The 22721-nt window shown below is 52.9% G+C and overlaps 1 protein-coding gene and 1 long non-coding RNA gene across 10 annotated transcripts in view; one reads left to right on the top strand and one right to left on the bottom strand.

The window, feature by feature from the left end:
- The window catches only part of LOC118369450 (AT-rich interactive domain-containing protein 4B-like), a 262365-nt gene that overhangs the window by 81095 nt on the left and 158549 nt on the right, over positions 1 to 22721 (top strand). For all 6 annotated transcript variants that reach the window (XM_052496727.1, XM_052496726.1, XM_052496725.1 and 3 more), the window contains exons 7-8: positions 2547 to 2638; positions 19460 to 19613. In XM_052496727.1, the coding sequence (XP_052352687.1) occupies positions 2547 to 2638; positions 19460 to 19613 (246 nt within the window). The remainder of the gene's footprint in view (positions 1 to 2546; positions 2639 to 19459; positions 19614 to 22721) is intronic.
- On the bottom strand, positions 183 to 2373 carry LOC127915923 (uncharacterized). Of its 4 annotated transcripts, none has more exons than XR_008092952.1 (4): positions 2346 to 2373; positions 2163 to 2206; positions 785 to 842; positions 183 to 207 (listed from the first exon to the last, which is right to left on the bottom strand). It is a non-coding gene; the product is annotated as an uncharacterized LOC127915923 (long non-coding RNA). The 4 variants fall into 4 exon arrangements; XR_008092954.1 differs by lacking the exon at positions 2346 to 2373 and adding an exon at positions 2265 to 2292; XR_008092951.1 differs by lacking the exon at positions 183 to 207 and adding an exon at positions 446 to 470.

The raw sequence follows: 22721 nt of genomic DNA, 5'->3' as shown, positions 1-22721 counted from the left end.
GCTCGAACCTGTCCTCTAGCTCTAACCTGTCCTCTAGCTCGAACCTGTCCTCTAGCTCTAACCTGTCCTCTAGCTCTAACCTGTCCTCCAGCTCTAACCTGTCCTCCAGCTCTAACCTGTCCTCTAGCTCTAACCTGTCCTCCAGCTCTAACCTGTCCCCCAGCTCTCTCTAACCTGTCCCCCAGCTCTCTCTAACCTCTCTCTAACCTGTCCTCTAGCTCTAACCTGTCCTCCAGCTCGAACCTGTCCTCCAGCTCTCTCTAATCTGTCCCCCAGCTCTCTCTAACCTGTCCTCCAGCTCGAACCTGTCCTCTAGCTCGAACCTGTCCTCCAGCTAACCTGTCCTCCAGCTCGAACCTGTCCTCCAGCTCGAACCTGTCCTCCAGCTCGAACCTGTCCCCCAGCTCTCTCTAACCTGTCCCCCAGCTCTCTCTAACCTGTCCCCCAGCTCTCTCTAACCTCTCTCTAACCTGTCCTCTAGCTCTAACCTGTCCTCCAGCACGAACCTGTCCTCCAGCTCTAACCTGTCCTCCAGCTCGAACCTGTCCTCTAGCTCGAACCTGTCCTCTAGCTCGAACCTGTCCTCCAGCTCTAACCTGTCCCCCAGCTCTCTCTAATCTGTCCCCCAGCTCTCTCTAACCTGTCCTCCAGCTCGAACCTGTCCTCCAGCTCGAACCTGTCCTCTAGCTCTAACCTGTCCTCTAGCTCTAACCTGTCCCCTAGCTCGAACCTGTCCTCCAGCTCTAACCTGTCCTCCAGCTCTAACCTGTCCCCCAGCTCTAACCTGTCCCCCAGCTCTCTCTAACCTGTCCTCCAGCTCGAACCTGTCCTCCAGCTCTAACCTGTCCTCCTCGAACCTGTCCTCTAGCTCTAACCTGTCCTCCAGCTCTAACCTGTCCTCCAGCTTGAACCTGTCCTCTAGCTCTAACCTGTCCTCCAGCTCAAACCTGTCCTCCAGCAACCTGTCCTCTAGCTCTAACCTGTCCCCTCAAACCTGTCCTCTAGCTCTAACCTGTACTCTAGCTCTAACCTGTCCTCCAGCTCTAACCTGTCCTCCAGCTCTAACCTGTCCTCTAGCTCTAACCTGTCCCCAGCTCTAACCTGTCCCCAGCTCTCTAACCTGTCCCCCAGCTCTCTAACCTGTCTCCCCTGCCTCTAGCTCTAACCTGTCCTCCAGCTCGAACCTGTCCTCCAGCTCTCTCTAATCTGTCCCCCAGCTCTCTCTAACCTGTCCTCCAGCTCGAACCTGTCCTCTAGCCTCGAACCTGTCCTCCAGCTCTCTAACCTGTCCTCCAGCTCGAACCTGTCCTCCCAGCTCGAACCTGTCCTCCAGCTCGAACCTGTCCCCCAGCTCTCTAACCTGTCCCCCAGCTCTCTCTAACCTGTCCCCCAGCTCTCTAACCTCTCTCTAACCTGTCCTCCAGCTCTAACCTGTCCTCCAGCTCTCGAACCTGTCCTCCAGCTCTAACCTGTCCTCCAGCTCTCTGTCCTCTAACCTGTCCTCCCTCGAACCTGTCCTCCAGCTCTAACCTGTCCCCCAGCTCTCTCTAACCTGTCCCCCAGCTCTCTCTAACCTCTCTCTAACCTGTCCCCCAGCTCTCTCTAACCTGTCCTCCAGCTCTAACCTGTCCTCCAGCTCTAACCTGTCCTCCAGCTCTCTCTAACCTGTCCCCCAGCTCTCTCTAACCTGTCCCCCAGCTCTCTCTAACCTGTCCCCCAGCTCTCTCTAACCTGTCCTCTAGCTCGAACCTGTCCTCCAGCTCTAACCTGTCCCCCAGCTCTCTAATCTGTCCCCCAGCTCTCTCTAACCTGTCCTCCCAGCTCTCCTGTCCTCCAGCTCTAACCTGTCCCCAGCTCTCTAACCTGTCCCCCAGCTCTCTCTAACCTGTCCCCCAGCTCTAACCTGTCCTCCAGCTCTAACCTGTCCCCCAGCTCTAACCTGTCCCCCAGCTCTCTCTAACCTGTCCCCCAGCTCTCTCTAACCTGTCTCCCAGCTCTAACCTGCCCCCCAGCTCTGTCCCCAGCTCTCTCTAACCTGTCCCCAGCTCTCTCTAACCTGTCCCCCAGCTTTCTCTAACCTGTCTCCCAGCTCTCTCTAACCTGTCTCCCAGCTCTCTCTAACCTGTCTCCCAGCTCTAACCTGTCCCCCAGCTCTCTCTAACCTGTCCCCCAGCTCTCTCTAACCTGTCCCCCAGCTCTCTCTAACCTGTCCCCCAGCTCTAACCTGTCCCCCAGCTCTAACCTGTCCCCCAGCTCTCTCTAACCTGTCCCCCAGCTCTCTCTAACCTGTCCCCCAGCTCTCTAACCTGTCTCCCAGCTCTAACCTGTCCCCAGCTCTCTCTAACCTGTCCCCCAGCTCTCTCTAACCTGTCCCCCAGCTCTCTCTAACCTGTCCCCCAGCTCTCTCTAACCTGTCCCCCAGCTCTCTCTAACCTGTCCCCCAGCTCTCTCTAACCTGTCCCCCAGCTCTCTCTAACCTGTCCCCCAGCTCTCTCTAACCTGTCCTCCAGCTCTAACCTGCTGTTTGCTGTTGGTCTCTGTTCCAGACACTAGATCGCCTCCCTCTCACCAACCCTGAGCACTTCGGCACTCCTGTCATCGGCAAGAAGGGGAACCGGGGACGCAGGTCCAATCCAGTGTGAGTATCTCCCTCTGTAAACTGTTGACTCCACCCTGGGCTGGGGACTGGGCTGTTGACTCCACCCTGGGCTGGGGACTGGGCTGTTGACTCCACCCTGGGCTGGGGACTGGGCTGTTGACTCCACCCTGGGCTGGGTACTGGGCTGTTGACTCCACCCTGGGCTGGGTACTGGGCTGTTGACTCCACCCTGGGCTGGGTACTGGGCTGTTGACTCCACCCTGGGCTGGGGACTGGGCTGTTGACTCCACCCTGGGCTGGGGACTGGACTGTTGACTCCACCCTGGGCTGGGGACTGGGCTGTTGACTCCACCCTGGGCTGGGTACTGGGCTGTTGACTCCACCCTGGGCTGGGGACTGGGCTGTTGACTCCACCCTGGGCTGGGGACTGGGCTGTTGACTCCACCCTGGGCTGGGGACTGGGCTGTTGACTCCACCCTGGGCTGGGGACTGGGCTGTTGACTCCACCCTGGGCTGGGTACTGGGCTGTTGACTCCACCCTGGGCTGGGGACTGGGCTGTTGACTCCACCCTGGGCTGGGGACTGGGCTGTTGACTCCACCCTGGGCTGGGGACTGGGCTGTTGACTCCACCCTGGGCTGGGGACTGGGCTGTTGACTCCACCCTGGACTGGGGACTGGGCTGTTGACTCCACCCTGGGCTGGGGACTGGGCTGTTGACTCCACCCTGGGCTGGGGACTGGGCTGTTGACTCCACCCTGGACTGGGGACTGGGCTGTTGACTCCACCCTGGGCTGGGGACTGGGCTGTTGACTCCACCCTGGGCTGGGTACTGGGCTGTTGACTCCACCCTGGGCTGGGGACTGGGCTGTGACTCCACCCTGGGCTGGGGACTGGGCTGTTGACTCCACCCTGGACTGGGGACTGGGCTGTTGACTCCACCCTGGGCTGGGGACTGGGCTGTTGACTCCACCCTGGGCTGGGGACTGGGCTGTTGACTCCACCCTGGACTGGGGACTGGGCTGTTGACTCCACCCTGGGCTGGGGACTGGGCTGTGACTCCACCCTGGGCTGGGTACTGGGCTGTTGACTCCACCCTGGGCTGGGGACTGGGCTGTTGACTCCACCCTGGGCTGGGGACTGGGCTGTTGACTCCACCCTGGGCTGGGGACTGGGCTGTTGATTCCACCCTGGGCTGGGGACTGGGCTGTTGACTCCACCCTGGGCTGGGTACTGGGCTGTTGACTCCACCCTGGGCTGGGGACTGGGCTGTTGACTCCACCCTGGGCTGGGGACTGGGCTGTTGACTCCACCCTGGGCTGGGGACTGGGCTGTTGACTCCACCCTGGGCTGGGGACTGGGCTGTTGACTCCACCCTGGGCTGGGGACTGGGCTGTTGACTCCACCCTGGGCTGGGGACTGGGCTGTTGACTCCACCCTGGGCTGGGGACTGGGCTGTTGACTCCACCCTGGGCTGGGGACTGGGCTGTTGACTCCACCCTGGGCTGGGGACTGGGCTGTTGACTCCACCCTGGGCTGGGGACTGGGCTGTTGACTCCACCCTGGGCTGGGTACTGGGCTGTTGACTCCACCCTGGGCTGGGGACTGGGCTGTTGACTCCACCCTGGGCTGGGGACTGGGCTGTTGACTCCACCCTGGGCTGGGGACTGGGCTGTTGATTCCACCCTGGGCTGGGGACTGGGCTGTTGACTCCACCCTGGGCTGGGTACTGGGCTGTTGACTCCACCCTGGGCTGGGGACTGGGCTGTTGACTCCACCCTGGGCTGGGGACTGGGCTGTTGACTCCACCCTGGGCTGGGTACTGGGCTGTTGACTCCACCCTGGGCTGGGGACTGGGCTGTTGACTCCACCCTGGGCTGGGTACTGGGCTGTTGACTCCACCCTGGGCTGGGGACTGGGCTGTTGACTCCACCCTGGGCTGGGGACTGGGCTGTTGACTCCACCCTGGGCTGGGGACTGGGCTGTTGACTCCACCCTGGGCTGGGTACTGGGCTGTTGACTCCACCCTGGGCTGGGGACTGGGCTGTTGACTCCACCCTGGGCTGGGTACTGGGCTGTTGACTCCACCCTGGGCTGGGTACTGGGCTGTTGACTCCACCCTGGGCTGGGGACTGGGCTGTTGACTCTACCCTGGACTGGGGACTGGACTGTTGACTCCACCCTGGGCTGGGGACTGGGCTGTTGACTCCACCCTGGGCTGGGGACTGGGCTGTTGACTCCACCCTGGGCTGGGGACTGGGCTGTTGACTCCACCCTGGGCTGGGGACTGGGCTGTTGACTCCACCCTGGGCTGGGGACTGGGCTGTTGACTCCACCCTGGGCTGGGGACTGGGCTGTTGACTCCACCCTGGGCTGGGGACTGGGCTGTTGACTCCACCCGGGGCTGGGGACTGGGCTGTTGACTCTACCCTGGGCTGGGGACTGGGCTGTTGACTCCACCCTGGGCTGGGGACTGGGCTGTTGACTCCACCCTGGACTGGGGACTGGGCTGTTGACTCCACCCTGGGCTGGGGACTGGGCTGTTGACTCTACCCTGGGCTGGGGACTGGGCTGTTGACTCCACCCTGGGCTGGGGACTGGGCTGTTGACTCCACCCTGGGCTGGGGACTGGACTGTTGACTCTACCCTGGGCTGGGTACTGGGCTGTTGACTCCACCCTGGGCTGGGTACTGGGCTGTTGACTCCACCCTGGGCTGGGGACTGGGCTGTTGACTCCACCCTGGGCTGGGGACTGGGCTGTTGACTCCACCCTGGGCTGGGGACTGGGCTGTTGACTCCACCCTGGGCTGGGGACTGGGCTGTTGACTCCACCCTGGGCTGGGGACTGGGCTGTTGACTCCACCCTGGGCTGGGGACTGGGCTGTTGCCTCCACCCTGGGCTGGGGACTGGGCTGTTGACTCCACCCTGGGCTGGGGACTGGGCTGTTGACTCCACCCTGGGCTGGGGACTGGGCTGTTGATTCCACCCTGGGCTGGGGACTGGGCTGTTGACTCCACCGTGGGCTGGGGACTGGGCTGTTGACTCCACCCTGGGCTGGGGACTGGGCTGTTGACTCCACCCTGGGCTGGGGACTGGGCTGTTGACTCCACCCTGGGCTGGGGACTGGGCTGTTGACTCCACCCTGGGCTGGGGACTGGGCTGTTGACTCCACCCTGGACTGGGGACTGGGCTGTTGACTCCACCCTGGGCTGGGGACTGGGCTGTTGACTCCACCCTGGGCTGGGGACTGGGCTGTTGATTCCACCCTGGGCTGGGGACTGGGCTGTTGACTCCACCCTGGGCTGGGGACTGGGCTGTTGACTCCACCCTGGGCTGGGGACTGGGCTGTTGACTCCACCCTGGGCTGGGGACTGGGCTGTTGACTCCACCCTGGGCTGGGGACTGGGCTGTTGACTCCACCCTGGGCTGGGGACTGGGCTGTTGACTCTACCCTGGGCTGGGGACTGGGCTGTTGACTCCACTGGGGACTGAACTTTAAGTAGCAACAGGGCTACTCTGTTGCTGGTGAGGAGAGAGTGAAGAAGAGCGGACTCCTCCGTCACGTCTCTGCACAGTACAACCGATGTAGTCATTTTCCTCTGAGTATTACAGTGGGTGTTTTAGAAACCCTTGATCCATTAGCATCCCGGTGCTAGGCTAAAATAACACTTCGATAATGAAATGAGAGGCCTGCACATGGAATAGGTGTCCATATACCCTGATCCTGTCTCTCTGCATTGGGCCCTGGTCAACATTAGTGCACTATATCTGCATAGGGCCCTGGTCAACATTAGTGCACTATGTAGGGAACAGGGTTCCATTTGGGAGGCCATCCTGGTATGAAAAGGACTCTGATGGAGAATATTCTTCATCTCACCTCCCTCCATAGTGCTCATAGGAAAGTTAATATTGTTCTGAACCCTTATAGTGACTTGGAATTCACCCGGCTACACATTATGGGACTAGGCATCATCTTCTGTGTCTTAGAGTGGAATCCTAGAGTGGAATCCTAGAGTGGAATCCTAGAGTTGAATCCTAAAGTTGAATCCTAAAGTGGAATCCTAGAGAGGAGTCCAAGAGAGGAGTCCAAGAGAGGAGTCCAAGAGCGGAGTCCAAGAGCGGAGTCCAAGAGAGGAGTCCAAGAGCGGAGTCCAAGAGCGGAGTCCAAGAGCGGAGTCCAAGAGAGGAGTCCAAGAGCGGAGTCCAAGAGCGGAGTCCAAGAGAGGAGTCCAAGAGCGGAGTCAAGAGAGGAGTCCAAGAGCGGAGTCTAAGAGAGGAGTCTAAGGGCAGAGTCCAAGAGCGGAGTCTAGAGAGGAGTCCAAGAGAGGAGTCAAGAGCGGAGTCAAGAGCGGAGTCAAGAGCGGAGTCTAAGAGAGGAGTCAAGAGCGGAGTCCAAGAGAGGAGTCTAAGAGCGGAGTCTAAGAGCGGAGTCCAAGAGCGGAGTCTAAGAGAGGAGTCTCTAGAGAGGAGTCCTAGAGCGGAGTCTAAGAGAGGAGTCCAAGAGCGGAGTCTAAGAGCGGAGTCCTAGAGAGGAGTCTAGAGCGGAGTCCTAGAGAGGGAGTCTAGAGAGGAGTCTCTAGAGCGGAGTCTCTAGAGCGGAGTCTCTAGAGCGGAGTCTCTAGAGCGGAGTCTAAGAGCGGAGTCCAAGAGAGGAGTCCAAGAGAGGAGTCCAAGAGAGGAGTCCAAGAGCGGAGTCCAAGAGAGGAGTCCAAGAGAGGAGTCCAAGAGAGGAGTCCAAGAGCGGAGTCCAAGAGAGGAGTCCAAGAGAGGAGTCCAAGAGAGGAGTCCAAGAGAGGGGTCCAAGAGAGGAGTCCAAGAGAGGAGTCCAAGAGCGGAGTCCAAGAGCGGAGTCCAAGAGCGGAGTCTCTAGAGAGGAGTCCTAGAGCGGAGTCTAAGAGAGGAGTCTCTAGAGCGGAGTCAAGAGAGGAGTCTAAGAGCGGAGTCCTAGAGCGGAGTCTCTAGAGCGGAGTCTAGAGAGGAGTCTCTAGAGAGGAGTCCTAGAGAGGAGTCTCTAGAGCGGAGTCTCTAGAGCGGAGTCTAAGAGCGGAGTCAAGAGCGGAGTCTAAGAGCGGAGTCTAAGAGCGGAGTCCAAGAGAGGGGTCCAAGAGAGGAGTCCAAGAGCGGGGTCCAAGAGAGGAGTCCAAGAGAGGAGTCCAAGAGCGGAGTCCAAGAGCGGAGTCCAAGAGCGGAGTCCAAGAGCGGAGTCCAAGAGAGGAGTCCAAGAGAGGAGTCCAAGAGAGGAGTCCAAGAGAGGAGTCCAAGAGAGGAGTCCAAGAGCGGAGTCCAAGAGCGGAGTCCAAGAGCGGAGTCCAAGAGAGGAGTCCAAGAGCGGAGTCCAAGAGCGGAGTCCAAGAGCGGAGTCCAAGAGCGGAGTCCAAGAGCGGAGTCCAAGAGAGGAGTCCAAGAGAGGGGTCCAAGAGAGGAGTCCAAGAGCGGAGTCCAAGAGAGGAGTCCAAGAGAGGAGTCCAAGAGAGGAGTCCAAGAGCGGAGTCCTAGAGAGGAGTCCAAGAGAGGAGTCCAAGAGAGGAGTCCAAGAGAGGAGTCCAAGGGTGGGCGGAGTCCAAGGGTGGGCGGAGTCCAAGGGCGGGCGGAGTCTCTAGAGCGGGGTCCAAGGGCGGGGTCCAAGGGCGGAGTCTAAGGGCGGAGTCTAAGGGCGGAGTCTAAGGGCGGAGTCTAAGAGCGGAGTCTAAGAGAGGAGTCTAAGGGCAGAGTCTAAGAGAGGAGTCTAAGAGCGGAGTCTAAGAGAGGAGTCTAAGAGCGGAGTCTAAGAGCGGAGTCTAAGAGAGGAGTCTAAGAGAGGAGTCTAAGAGCGGAGTCTAAGAGAGGAGTCTAAGAGAGGAGTCAAGAGAGGAGTCTAAGAGCGGAGTCCAAGAGAGGAGTCTAAGAGCGGAGTCCAAGAGAGGAGTCCAAGAGAGGAGTCCAAGAGCGGAGTCAAGAGAGGAGTCTAAGAGCGGAGTCTAGAGAGGAGTCTCTAGAGAGGAGTCAAGAGCGGAGTCCAAGAGCGGAGTCCAAGAGAGGAGTCAAGAGAGGAGTCCAAGAGCGGGCGGAGTCCTAGAGCGGGCGGAGTCCAAGAGCGGACGGAGCCCTAGAGCGGACGGAGTCCAAGAGAGGACTAATATTGCCTTTGCTTCAGAATAAGTTGAAGTGAATGTGAAGATCTTCACTCCAAAGACACTGATGTTATCCTTTCCATCAATTTGGTGAATGTTTATTTGTGGGGCCTGTATTCATTCCATGTTCATATCATTACCATAGCAGCCAAATTCCTTCTAATAATTTATCAGTGTGCTTTCATGTGCGTTGACAGGCATTTGTGCAAGCCCCTCTCACCAATTAGCCTAATAATTGTTGCAATATTATTCTGTATGACTTACATAGCCTATTTTAACAGGGTGTCTATGAGCAGAATAACCAGACGGGAAGTTGACTGGCTCATACAGGTTCATACATGCATTTTATTTCTCTGGTTGCAGTCCACGAGAGATTGCATTGCATTGAATCAAATGAATCAGGTTCAATGATTTTCTGCCCGTAGGAAAGGGTGTCGATGTCTTATTTCTAAATGTCTACTGCTTGCAAAGTCAATTTTTTTTCAAATGTAACATGTTTCTTTGCAAGACAAGGAGGAGACAATTTGAGGAGACTAAACTGCTTGGAGTAACCCTGGATTATAAACTGTCACGGTCAAAACATAACACGATAACGTACACATGGATTTAGTACTGTAGATATGTGGTTGTGGTGTAGTAGAGGCCTGAGGGCACACAGCACACATTTTTTTTAAACCTTTATCTGACAAGGTAAGTCAGTTAAGAACAAATTCTTATTTTCAATGACGGCCTAGGAACAGTGGGTTAACTGCCTGTTCAGGGGCAGAACGACAGATTTGTACCTTGTTGAACTTGCAACCTTTCGGTTACTAGTCCAACGCTCTAACCACTAGGCTACCTGCCGCCCCTACACTCTAACCACTAGGCTACCTGCCGCCCCTACACTCTAACCACTAGGCTACCTGCCGCCCCTACACTCTAACCACTAGGCTACCTGCCACCCCTCCCCTCTAACCACTAGGCTACCTGCCACCCCTCCCCTCTAACCACTAGGCTACCTGCCGCCCCTACACTCTAACCACTAGGCTACCTGCCACCCCTCCCCTCTAACCACTAGGCTACCTGCCACCCCTCCACTCTAACCACGAGGCTACCTGCCACCCCTCCCCTCTAACCACTAGGCTACCTGCCACCCCTCCCCTCTAACCACTAGGCTACCTGCCGTCCCTCCCCTCTAACCACTAGGCTACCTGCCGCCCCTACACTCTAACCACTAGGCTACCTGCCACCCAACACTCTAACCACTAGGCTACCTGCCACCCTCCCCTCTAACAACTAGGCTACCTGCCACCCTACACTCTAACCACTAGGCTACCTGCCACCCAACACTCTAACCACTAGGCTACCTGCCACCCCTCCCCTCTAACCACTAGGCTACCTGCCACCCCTCCCCTCTAACCACTAGGCTACCTGCCGCCCCTCCCCTCTAACCACTAGGCTACCTGCCGCCCCTCCCCTCTAACCACTAGGCTACCTGCCGCCCCTACACTCTAACCACTAGGCTACCTGCCGCCCCTACACTCTAACCACTAGGCTACCTGCCGCCCCTACACTCTAACCACTAGGCTACCTGCCGTCCCTACACTCTAACCACTAGGCTACCTGCCACCCCTACACTCTAACCACTAGGCTACCTGCCGCCCCGCACTCCCACTAGGCACCTGCCGCCCCTAACCACTAGGCTACCTGCCGTCCCTACACTCTAACCACTAGGCTACCTGCCGCCCCTACACTCTAACCACTAGGCTACCTGCCGTCCCTACACTCTAACCACTAGGCTACCTGCCACCCAACACTCTAACCACTAGGCTACCTGCCACCCCTCCCCTCTAACCACTAGGCTACCTGCCACCCCTCCCCTCTAACCACTAGGCTACCTGCCACCCAACACTCTAACCACTAGGCTACCTGCCACCCAACACTCTAACCACTAGGCTACCTGCCACCCCTCCCTCTAACCACTAGGCTACCTGCCGTCCCTCCCCTCTAACCACTAGGCTACCTGCCACCCCTCCCCTCTAACCACCAGGCTACCCTGCCACCCCTCCCCTCTAACCACTAGGCAACCTGCCACCCCTCCCCTCTAACCACGAGGCTACCTGCCGTCCCTCCCTCTAACCACTAGGCTACCTGCCACCCAACACTCTAACCACTAGGCTACCTGCCACCCTCCCCTCTAACAACTAGGCTACCTGCCACCCTACACTCTAACCACTAGGCTACCTGCCACCCAACACTCTAACCACTAGGCTACCTGCCACCCCTCCCCTCTAACCACTAGGCTACCTGCCACCCCTCCCCTCTAACCACTAGGCTACCTCCCGCCCCTCCCTAACCACTAGGCTACCTGCCGCCCTCCCCTCTAACCACTAGGCTACCTGCCGCCCCTACACTCTAACCACTAGGCTACCTGCCGCCCCTACACTCTAACCACTAGGCTACCTGCCGCCCCTACACTCTAACCACTAGGCTACCTGCCGTCCCTACACTCTAACCACTAGGCTACCTGCCACCCCTACACTCTAACCACTAGGCTACCTGCCGCCCCTACACTCTAACCACTAGGCTACCTGCCGTCCCTACACTCTAACCACTAGGCTACCTGCCGCCCCTACACTCTAACCACTAGGCTACCTGCCGTCCCTACACTCTAACCACTAGGCTACCTGCCGTCCCTACACTCTAACCACTAGGCTACCTGCCGCCCTCCCCTTCTAACCACTAGGCTACCTGCCGCCCTACACTCTAACCACTAGGTACCTGCCGCCCCTACACTCTAACCACTAGGCTACCTACCGCCCCTACACTCTAACCACTAGGCTACCTACCGCCCCAACGCTCTAACCACTAGGCTACCTACCGCCCCTACACTCTAACCACTAGGCTACCTGCCGCCCCTCCCCTAACTACTAGGCTACCTGCCGTCCCTACACTCTAACCACTAGGCTACCTGCCGTCCCTACACTCTAACCACTAGGCTACCTGCCGTCCCTACACTCTAACCACTAGGCTACCTGCCGCCCCTCCCCTCTAACCACTAGGCTACCTGCCGCCCCTACACTCTAACCACTAGGCTACCTGCCGCCCCTACACTCTAACCACTAGGCTACCTACCGCCCCTACACTCTAACCATTAGGCTACCTGCCGTCCCTATACTCTAACCACTAGGCTACCTGCCGTCCCTACACTCTAACCACTAGGCTACCTGCCGTCCCTACACTCTAACCACTAGGCTACCTGCCGTCCCTACACTCTAACCACTAGGCTACCTACCGCCCCTACACTCTAACCACTAGGCTACCTACCGCCCCAACGCTCTAACCACTAGGCTACCTACCGCCCCTACACTCTAACCACTAGGCTACCTGCCGCCCCTCCCCTCTAACTACTAGGCTACCTGCCGTCCCTACACTCTAACCACTAGGCTACCTGCCGTCCCTACACTCTAACCACTAGGCTACCTGCCGTCCCTACACTCTAACCACTAGGCTACCTGCCGTCCCTACACTCTAACCACTAGGCTACCTGCCGTCCCTACACTCTAACCACTAGGCTACCTGCCGCCCCTCCCCTCTAACCACTAGGCTACCTGCCGTCCCTACACTCTAACCACTAGGCTACCTGCCGTCCCTACACTCTAACCACTAGGCTACCTGCCGTCCCTCCCCTCTAACCACTAGGCTACCTGCCGTCCCTACACTCTAACCACTAGGCTACCTGCCGTCCCTACACTCTAACCACTAGGCTACCTGCCGTCCCTACACTCTAACCACTAGGCTACCTGCCGTCCCTACACTCTAACCACTAGGCTACCTGCCGTCCCTACACTCTAACCACTAGACTACCTGCCACCCCGGAATTTATTGTTTTTTTATATGTTACTGGACCCCAGGAAGAGTAGCTGCTGCCTTGGCAGGAACTAATGGGGATCCATAATAAACCCCAGGAAGAGTAGCTGCTGCCTTGGCAGGAACTAATGGGGATCCATAATAAACCCCCAGGAAGAGTAGCTGCTGCCTTGGCAGGAACTAATGGGGATCCATAATAAACTCCAGGAAGAGTAGCTGCTGCCTTGGCAGGAACTAATGGGGATCCATAATAAACCCCCAGGAAGAGTAGCTGCTGCCTTGGCAGGAACTAATGGGGATCCATAATAAACCCCAGGAAGAGTAGCTGCTGCCTTGGCAGGAACTAATGGGGATCCATAATAAACCCCAGGAAGAGTAGCTGCTGCCTTGGCAGGAACTAATGGGGATCCATAATAAACCCCCAGGAAGAGTAGCTGCTGCCTTGGCAGGAACTAATGTGGATCCATAATAAACCCCAGGAAGAGTAGCTGCTGCCTTGGCAGGAACTAATGGGGATCCATAATAAACCCCCAGGAAGAGTAGCTGCTGCCTTGGCAGGAACTAATGGGGATCCATAATAAACCCCTAGGAAGAGTAGCTGCTGCCTTGGCAGGAACTAATGGGGATCCATAATAAACCCCAGGAAGAGTAGCTGCTGCCTTGGCAGGAACTAATGGGGATCCATAATAAACCCCAGGAGGAGTAGCTGCTGCCTTGGCAGGAACTAATGGGATCCATAATAAACCCCAGGAAGAGTAGCTGCTGCCTTGGCAGGATCTGCTAAATGACTTAAATGTAAATTTAAACTAATGGGGATCCATAATAACCCCAGGAAGAGTAGCTGCTGCCTTGGCAAGAACTAATGGAGATCCATAATAAACCCCAGGAAGAGTAGCTGCTGTCTTGGCAGGAACTAATGGGAATCCATAATAAACACCAGGAAGAGTAGCTGCTGCCTTGGCAGGAACTAATGGGGATCCATAATAAACCCCAGGAAGAGTAGCTGCTGCCTTGGCAAGAACTAATGGAGATCCATAATAAACCAACAGGAAGAGTAGCTGCTGTCTTGGCAGGAACTAATGGGGATCCATAATAAACCCCAGGAAGAGTAGCTGCTGCCTTGGCAAGAACTAATGGAGATCTATAATAAACCCCAGGAAGAGTAGCTGCTGCCTTGGCAGGAACTAATGGAGATCCATAATAAACCCCAGGAATAGTAGCTGCTGTCTTGGCAGGAACTAATGGGGATCCATAATAAAGCCCAGGAAGAGTAGCTGCTGCCTTGGCAGGAACTAATGGAGATCCATAATAAACCCCAGGAAGAGTAGCTGCTGCCTTGGCAGGAACTAATGGGGATCCATAATAAACACCAGGAAGAGTAGCTGCTACCTTGGCAGGAACTAATGGAGATCCATAATAAACCCCAGGAAGAGTAGCTGCTGCCTTGGCAGGAACTAATGGGGATCCATAATAACCCCCAGGAAGAGTCGCTGCTGCAGGAACTAATGGAGATCCATAATAAACCCCAGGAAGAGTAGCTGCTGCCTTGGCAGGAACTAATGGGGATCCATAATAAACCCCAGGAAGAGTAGCTGCTGCCTTGGCAGGAACTAATGGGGATCCATAATAAACCCCAGGAAGAGTAGCTGCTGCCTTGGCAGGAACTAATGGGGATCCATAATAAACCCCAGGAAGAGTAGCTGCTGCCTTGGCAGGAACTAATGGGGATCCATAATAAACCCCAGGAAGAGTAGCTGCTGCCTTGGCAGGAACTAATGGGGATCCATAATAAACCCCATGAAGAGTAGCTGCTGCCTTGGCAGGAACTAATGTGGATCCATAATAAACACCCAGGAAGAGTAGCTGCTGCCTTGGCAGGAACTAATGTGGATCCATAATAAACCCCAGGAAGAGTAGCTGCTGCCTTGGCAGGAACTAATGTGGATCCATAATAAACCCCAGGAAGAGTAGCTGCTGCCTTGGCAGGAACTAATGTGGATCCATAATAAACCCCAGGAAGAGTAGCTGCTGCCTTGGCAGGAACTAATGGGGATCCATAATAAACACCCAAGAAGAGTAGCTGCTGCCTTGGCAGGAACTAATGTGGATCCATAATAAACCCCAGGAAGAGTAGCTGCTGCCTTGGCAGGAACTAATGGGGATCCATAATAAACCCCAGGAAGAGTAGCTGCTGCCTTGGCAGGAACTAATGGGGATCCATAATAAACCCCAGGAAGAGTAGCTGCTGCCTTGGCAGGAACTAATGGGGATCCATAATAAACCCCAGGAAGAGTAGCTGCTGCCTTGGCAGGAACTAATGGGGATCCATAATAAACCCCAGGAAGAGTAGCTGCTGCCTTGGCAAGAACTATTGGGGATCCATAATAAAGCCCAGGAAGAGTAGCTGCTGCATTGGCAGGAACTAATGGGGATCCATAATAAACACCAGGAAGAGTAGCTGCTGCCTTGGCAGGAACTAATAGAGATCCATAATAAACCCCAGGAAGAGTAGCTGCTGCCTTGGCAGGAACTAATGGGGATCCATAATAAACACCAGGAAGAGTAGCTGCTGCCTTGGCAGGAACTAATGGGGATCCATAATAAACCCCAGGAAGAGTAGCTGCTGCCTTGGCAGGAACTAATGGGGATCCATAATAAACCCCAGGAAGAGTAGCTGCTGCCTTGTCAGGAACTAATGGGGATCCATAATAAACCCCAGGAAGAGTAGCTGCTGCCTTGGCAAGAACTATTGGGGATCCATAATAAACCCCAGGAAGAGTAGCTGCTGCCTTGGCAGGAACTAATGGGGATCCATAATAAACACCAGGAAGAGTAGCTGCTGCCTTGGCAAGAACTAATGGAGATCCATAATAAACCCCAGGAAGAGTAGCTGCTGCCTTGGCAGGAACTAATGGGGATCCATAATAAACCCCAGGAAGAGTAGCTGCTGCCTTGGCAGGAACTAATGGGGATCCATAATAAACCCCAGGAAGAGCAGCTGCTGCCTTGGCAGGAACTAATGGGGATCCATAATAAACCCCAGGAAGAGTCGCTGCTGCAGGAACTAATGGAGATCCATAATAAACCCCAGGAAGAGCAGCTGCTGCCTTGGCAGGAACTAATGGGGATCCATAATAAACCCCAGGAAGAGCAGCTGCTGCCTTGCCTTGAACTAATGGGGATCCATAATAAACACCAGGAAGAGTCGCTGCTGCAGGAACTAATGGAGATCCATAATAAACCCCAGGAAGAGTAGCTGCTGCCTTGGCAGGAACTAATGGGGATCCATAATAAACCCCAGGAAGAGTAGCTGCTGCAGGAACTAATGGGGATCCATAATAAACCCCAGATCCGTAATAAATATAAATACAGACCTCATGGTCTCATCTATTCAGCTCGTTATGATATAAAATGCTACTCCATTCCAACAGACAGAATGATCATTGTCGTTTGTGTTTTCTAAGCAGGAAGCTGCTCACTCCTAGGCTGTTATTTTCACCCCCCCCCAGCCCTCGCGGAAGCCACTTTCCCCTCGGGGGAATCCCCGTCGAAACCGGATGCAGTTTGTCTGCCATCTTAAGTGGAGGTCCAATTCACAAACGTTGCCTCCTCGGGCCTCAATTTAGCTCGAGGGAGTGAGTGAACAACGTTGGTCACTTGCGGGGTTGATGTGACCCACAATTCAATGTGATCACATGTCTGGTGGAAGCTACGCGTCAAATTTAATTGAAAAGGCTGCATTTTCGGATATGTCAGAAAAGAGTATGAAGCTAGCTTGCTAAAAATATATATACATAGATTTTAGCATTGGCAAATTGGCTTAGTCTCGGAGTGTTGCTCGATTCATAAACATATTTTTTGCAATTGGAATAAATTACCAAGCCATAAAACTAGCTAGCCAGCTATGGGTAACTGTAGCTAGCTACCTGACAGGAGTGCTAGCTAAATACGTTAGCTTACTAGGTACATTAATACTGTAGCTAGCTACCTGACAGGAGTGCTAGCTAGATACGTTAGCTTACTAGGTACATTAATACTGTATCTAGCTACCTGACAGGAGTGCTAGCTAGATACGTTAGCTTACTAGGTACATTAATACTGTATCTAGTTACCTGACATGAGTGCTAGCTAGATACGTTTGCTTACTAGGTACATTAATACTGTATCTAGCTACCTGACAGGAGTGCTAGCTAGATACGTTAGCTTACTAGGTACATTAATACTGTAGCTAGCTACCTGACAGGAGTGCTAGCTAGATACGTTAGCTTAGTAGGTACATTAATACTGTATCTAGCTACCTGACAGGAGTGCTAGCTAGATACGTTAGCTTACTAGGTACATTAATACTGTATCTAGCTACCTGACAGGAGCGCTAGCTAGATACGTTAGCTTACTAGGTACATTAATACTGTAGCTAGCTACCTGACAGGAGAGCTAGCTAGATACGTTAACTTACAAGGTACATTAATACTGTAGCCAGCTACCTGACAGGAGCGCTAGCTAGATACGTTAGCTTACTAGGTACATTAATACTGTAGCTAGCTACCTGACAGGAGAGCTAGCTAGATACGTTAACTTACAAGGTACATTAATACTGTAGCCAGCTACCTGACAGGAGCGCTAGCTAGATACGTTAGCTTACTAGGTACATTAATACTGTAGCTAGCTACCTGACAGGAGAGCTAGCTAGATACGTTAACTTACAAGGTACATTAATACTGTAGCCAGCTACCTGACAGGAGCGCTAGCTAGATACGTTAGCTTACTAGGTACATTAATACTGTATCTAGTTACCTGACAGGAGTGCTAGCTAGATACGTTTGCTTACTAGGTACATTAATACTGTATCTAGCTACCTGACAGGAGTGCTAGCTAGATACGTTAGCTTACTAGGTACATTAATACTGTATCTAGCTACCTGACAGGAGTGCTAGCTAGATACGTTAGCTTAGTAGGTACATTAATACTGTATCTAGCTACCTGACAGGAGTGCTAGCTAGATACGTTAGCTTACTAGGTACATTAATACTGTATCAAGCTACCTGACAGGAGTGCTAGCTAGATACGTTAGCTTACTAGGTATATTAGTAGCTTTAGGTTGGTTGTTTTTAAGCTCAATTTCCAGATTTCCACCAAGAATGTTGCCTCTCCGATCTTCACTCTCCCTCGCTTGGGCAAGGGACATTTAAGGTACACTCGGATGTGACTCGGATGTGACTCGGATGTGACTCGGATGTGACTCGGATGTAAAACATAGATCAAGGGCTGAGGGTTCACCCCGAGTACCGCTGATCACCCCGAGTACCGCTGATCACCCCGAGTACCGCTGATCACCCCGAGTACCGCTGATCACCCCGAGTACCGCTGATCACCCCGAGTACCGCTGATCACCCCGAGTACCGCTGATCACCCTGAGTACCGCTGATCAGCTGATCAATCCGAGTACCGCTGATCACCCCGAGTACCGCTGATCACCCTGAGTACCGCTGATCACCCTGAGTACCGCTGATCAGCTGATCAATCCGGGTACCGCTGATCACCCCGAGTACCGCTGATCACCCCGAGTACCGCTGATCACCCCGAGTACCGCTGATCACCCTGAGTACCGCTGATCAGCTGATCAATCCGAGTACCGCTGATCACCCCGAGTACCGCTGATCACCCTGAGTACCGCTGATCAGCTGATCAATCCGAGTACCGCTGATCACCCCGAGTACCGCTGATCACCCCGAGTACCGCTGATCACCCCGAGTACCGCTGATCACCCTGAGTACCGCTGATCAGCTGATCAATCCGGGTACCGCTGATCACCCCGAGTACCGCTGATCACCCCGAGTACCGCTGATCACCCCGAGTACCGCTGATCACCCCGAGTACCGCTGATCACCCCGAGTACCGCTGATCACCCCGAGTACCGCTGATCACCCCGAGTACCGCTGATCACCCCGAGTACCGCTGATCACCCCGAGTACCGCTGATCACCCCGAGTACCGCTGATCACCCCGAGTACCGCTGATCACCCCGAGTACCGCTGATCACCCCGAGTACCGCTGATCACCCTGAGTACCGCTGATCACCCCGAGTACCGCTGATCACCCCGAGTACCGCTGATCACCCCGAGTACCGCTGATCACCCTGAGTACCGCTGATCAGCTGATCAATCTGAGTACCGCTGATCACCCCGAGTACCGCTGATCACAGGAAGACCAAGACCGCTGATCACCCCTGAGTACCGCTGATCAGCTGATCAATCCGAGTACCGCTGATCACCCACTGAGTACCGCTGATCAATCCCCTATAGTACCGCTGATTAGCTGCATTGGCTTCTCCCTCTCTCTCTCTCTCTGTCCAGTGACCATATGACATCATGTCTCTCTCTCACTCTCTCTGCAGTGACCATCTCATCTCCCCTCCTCTCTCTCTCTCTCTCTCTCTCTCCACTGTCCAGTCTCTCTCATCATGTCTCCTATCCCTCCCCCTAGTACTCTACTCTCTCTCTGACCATATGACATCATGTCCCCCTATCTAGTACTCTACCACTCTGACTCATCATGTCCCCTATATATAGTACACTCCATCTCTCCCTCTCTCCAGTGACTCTCTCATCATCTCCCTCTCTCTCTCCTCTCCAGTGACCATATGACTCTCTCCCCTCTCTCCTCTCTCTCTCTCTCTCTCTCTCTCTCTCTCTCTCTCTGTCTTTTCTGTCTTTATAACCAGAGGGGAGCTAGAAGGGAGATGTCTGATCACTATGGTGTGTATTAGAGTAACAGAGTTTAAACATAGTTAAAGCTCTTCTTAGTTGGGTGCCCTATACCGTTTGGTCTCACTGTGTGTGTGTTAAATTTAAACTATTGTGTATTCATTGTTGTAAATTGGTATGTTCTCCTTCCTTCTGCCAGTCAGGAGGAAGAGTCCTCTTCATCGTCCAGTGAAGAGGAGGACAGTGACGGGAGACAGAACGAAGACCTGTATGGGAAGGTGGTGTGTGTTGAGGTGGGCCCTGCCTCTACTGCAGACAGGAAGACCAAGACAACAGCATGGTACCCTGCCCTGGTGAGATCAGCTACCTCCATATCTCTGGCTGTGGATCATATGACATCATATCCCCTATATGACACCATATCCCCTACATGACATCATATCCCCTATATATAGTACACTACTATTGTCCAGAGACTATATGACATCATGTCCCCTATATGACATCATATCCCCTATATTTAGTAAACTACCACTGTGCAGTGACCATATGACATCATATCCCCTATATATAGTACACTACCACTGTGCAGTGACCATATGACATCATATCCCCTATATATAGTACACTACCACTGTCCAGTGACCATATGACATCATGTCCCCATATATAGTACACTACCACTGTGCAGTGACCATATGACATCATGTCCCCTATATATAGTACACTACCACTGTCCAGTGACCATATGACATCATGTCCCCTATATATAGTACACTACCACTGTCCAGTGACCATATGACATCATATCCCCTATATATAGTACACTACCACTGTGCAGTGACCATATGACATCATATCCCCTATATATAGTACACTACCACTGTCCAGTGACCATATGACATCATATCCCCTATATATAGTACACTACCACTGTGCAGTGACCATATGACATCATATCCCCTATATATAGTACACTACCACTGTCCAGTGACCATATGACATCATATCCCCTATATATAGTACACTACCACTGTGCAGTGACCATATGACATCATATCCCCTATATATAGTACACTACCACTGTCCAGTGACCATATGACATCATATCCCCTATATATAGTACACTACCACTGTCCAGTGACCATATGACATCATATCCCCTATATATAGTACACTACCACTGTGCAGTGACCATATGACATCATATCCCCTATATATAGTACACTACCACTGTCCAGTGACCATATGACATCATATCCCCTATATATAGTACACTACCACTGTGCAGTGACCATATGACATCATATCCCCTATATATAGTACACTACCACTGTCCAGTGACCATATGACATCATGTCCCCTATATTTAGTAAACTACTAATGTCCAGTGATCATATGACATCATGTCCCCTATATATAGTACCCTACCACTGTCCAGTGACCATATGACATCATATCCCCTATATATAGTACACTACCACTGTGCAGTGACCATATGACATCATATCCCCTATATATAGTACACTACCACTGTCCAGTGACCATATGACATCATATCCCCTATATATAGTACACTACCACTGTCCAGTGACCATATGACATCATGTCCCCTATATGACATCATATCCCCTATATGACATCATATCTCCTATATGACATCATGTCCCCTATATGACATCATATCCCCTATATATAGTACACTACCACTGTCCAGTGACCATATGACATCATATCCCCTATATATAGTACACTACCACTGTCCAGTGACCATATGACATCATATCCTCTATACAGTTGAAGTCGGAAGTTTACATACACCTTAGCCAAATACATTTAAAGTCAGTTTTTCACACTTCCTGACATTTAATCCTAGTAACAATTCCCAGTCTTAGGTCAGTTAGTATCACCACTTTATTTTAAGAATGTGAAATGTCAGAATAATAGTAGAGAGAATGATTTATTTCAGCTTTTATTTCTTTCATCACATTCCCAGTGGGTCAGAAGTTTACATACACTCAATTAGTATTTGGAAGAAATTGCCTTTAAATTGTTTAACTTGAGTCAAAGATTTTGGGTAGCCTTCCACAAGCTTCCCACGATAAGTTGGGTGAATTTTGGCCCATTCCTCCTGACAGAGCTGGTGTAACTGAGTCGGGTTTGTAGGCCTCCTTGCTCGCACAAGCTTTTTCAGTTCTGTCCACACATCTTCTATGGGATTGAGGTGAGGGCTTTGTGATGGCCTGTCCAATACCTTGACTTCGTTGTCCTTAAGCCATTTTGCCACAACTTTGGAAGTATGCTTGGGGTCATTCTCCATCTGGAAGACCCATTTGCGACCAAGCTTTAACTTCCTGACTGATGTCTTGAGATGTTGCTTCGAAATATCCACATAATTTTCCTACCTTATGATGCCATCTATTTTGTGAAGTGCACCAGTCTCTCCTGCAGCAAAGCATCCCCACAACATGATGCTGCCACCCCCGTGCTTCATGGTTGGGATGGTGTTCTTCGGCTTGCAAGCCTCCCCCTTTCCTCCAAACAAAACGATGGTCATTATGGGGCGGCAGCGTAGCCTAGTGGTTAGAGCGTTGGACTAGTAACCGGAAGGTTGCGAGTTCAAACCCCAGAGCTGACAAGGTACAAATCTGTTGTTCTGCCCCTGAACAGGCACTGTTCCCAGGCCGTCATTGAAAATAAGAATATGTTCTTAACTGACTTGCCTGGTCAAATAAAGGTAAAAAAAAAAAAAAAAATAAAAAATGGCCAAACAGTTCTATTTTTGTTTCATCAGACCAGAGGACATTTCTCCAAAAAGTATGATCTTTGTCCCCATGTGCAGTTGCAAACCATAGTCTGTCTTTTTTATGGCGGTTTTGGAGCAGTGGCTTCTTCCTTGGTGAGCGGCATTTCAGGTTATGTCGATAGAGGACTCGTTTTACTGTGGATATAGATACTTGTCTACCTGTTTCCTCCAGCATCTTCACAAGGTCCTTTGCTGTTGTTCTGGGATTGATTTGCACTTTTCGCACCAAAGTACGTTAATCTCTAGGAGACAGAACGCGTCTCCTTCCTGAGCGGTATGATGGCTGTGTGTTCCCATGGTGTTTATACTTGTGTACTATTGTTTGTACAGATGAACGTGGTACCTTCAGGCATTTGGAAATTGCTCCCAAGGATGAACCAGACTTGTGGAGGTCTACAATTTGTTTTCTGAAGTCCAAGTTGATTTCTTTTGATTTTCCCATGATGTCAAGCAAAGAGGCACTGAGTTTGAAGGTAGACCTTGTAATGCATCCACAGGTACACCTCCAATTGACTCAAATGATGTCAATTAGCCTATCAGAAGCAACAACATCATTATCTGCCATTTTCCAAGCTGTTTAAAGTCAATTTACTCTGACCCACTGGAATTGTGATACAGTGAATTATAAGTGAAATAATCTGTAAACAATTGTTGG

This window comes from Oncorhynchus keta, chromosome 3 (genome assembly GCF_023373465.1).
Source record: "Oncorhynchus keta strain PuntledgeMale-10-30-2019 chromosome 3, Oket_V2, whole genome shotgun sequence".
NCBI lineage: Eukaryota > Metazoa > Chordata > Actinopteri > Salmoniformes > Salmonidae > Oncorhynchus > Oncorhynchus keta.
This window is presented reverse-complemented; position numbering and strand designations above follow the sequence as displayed.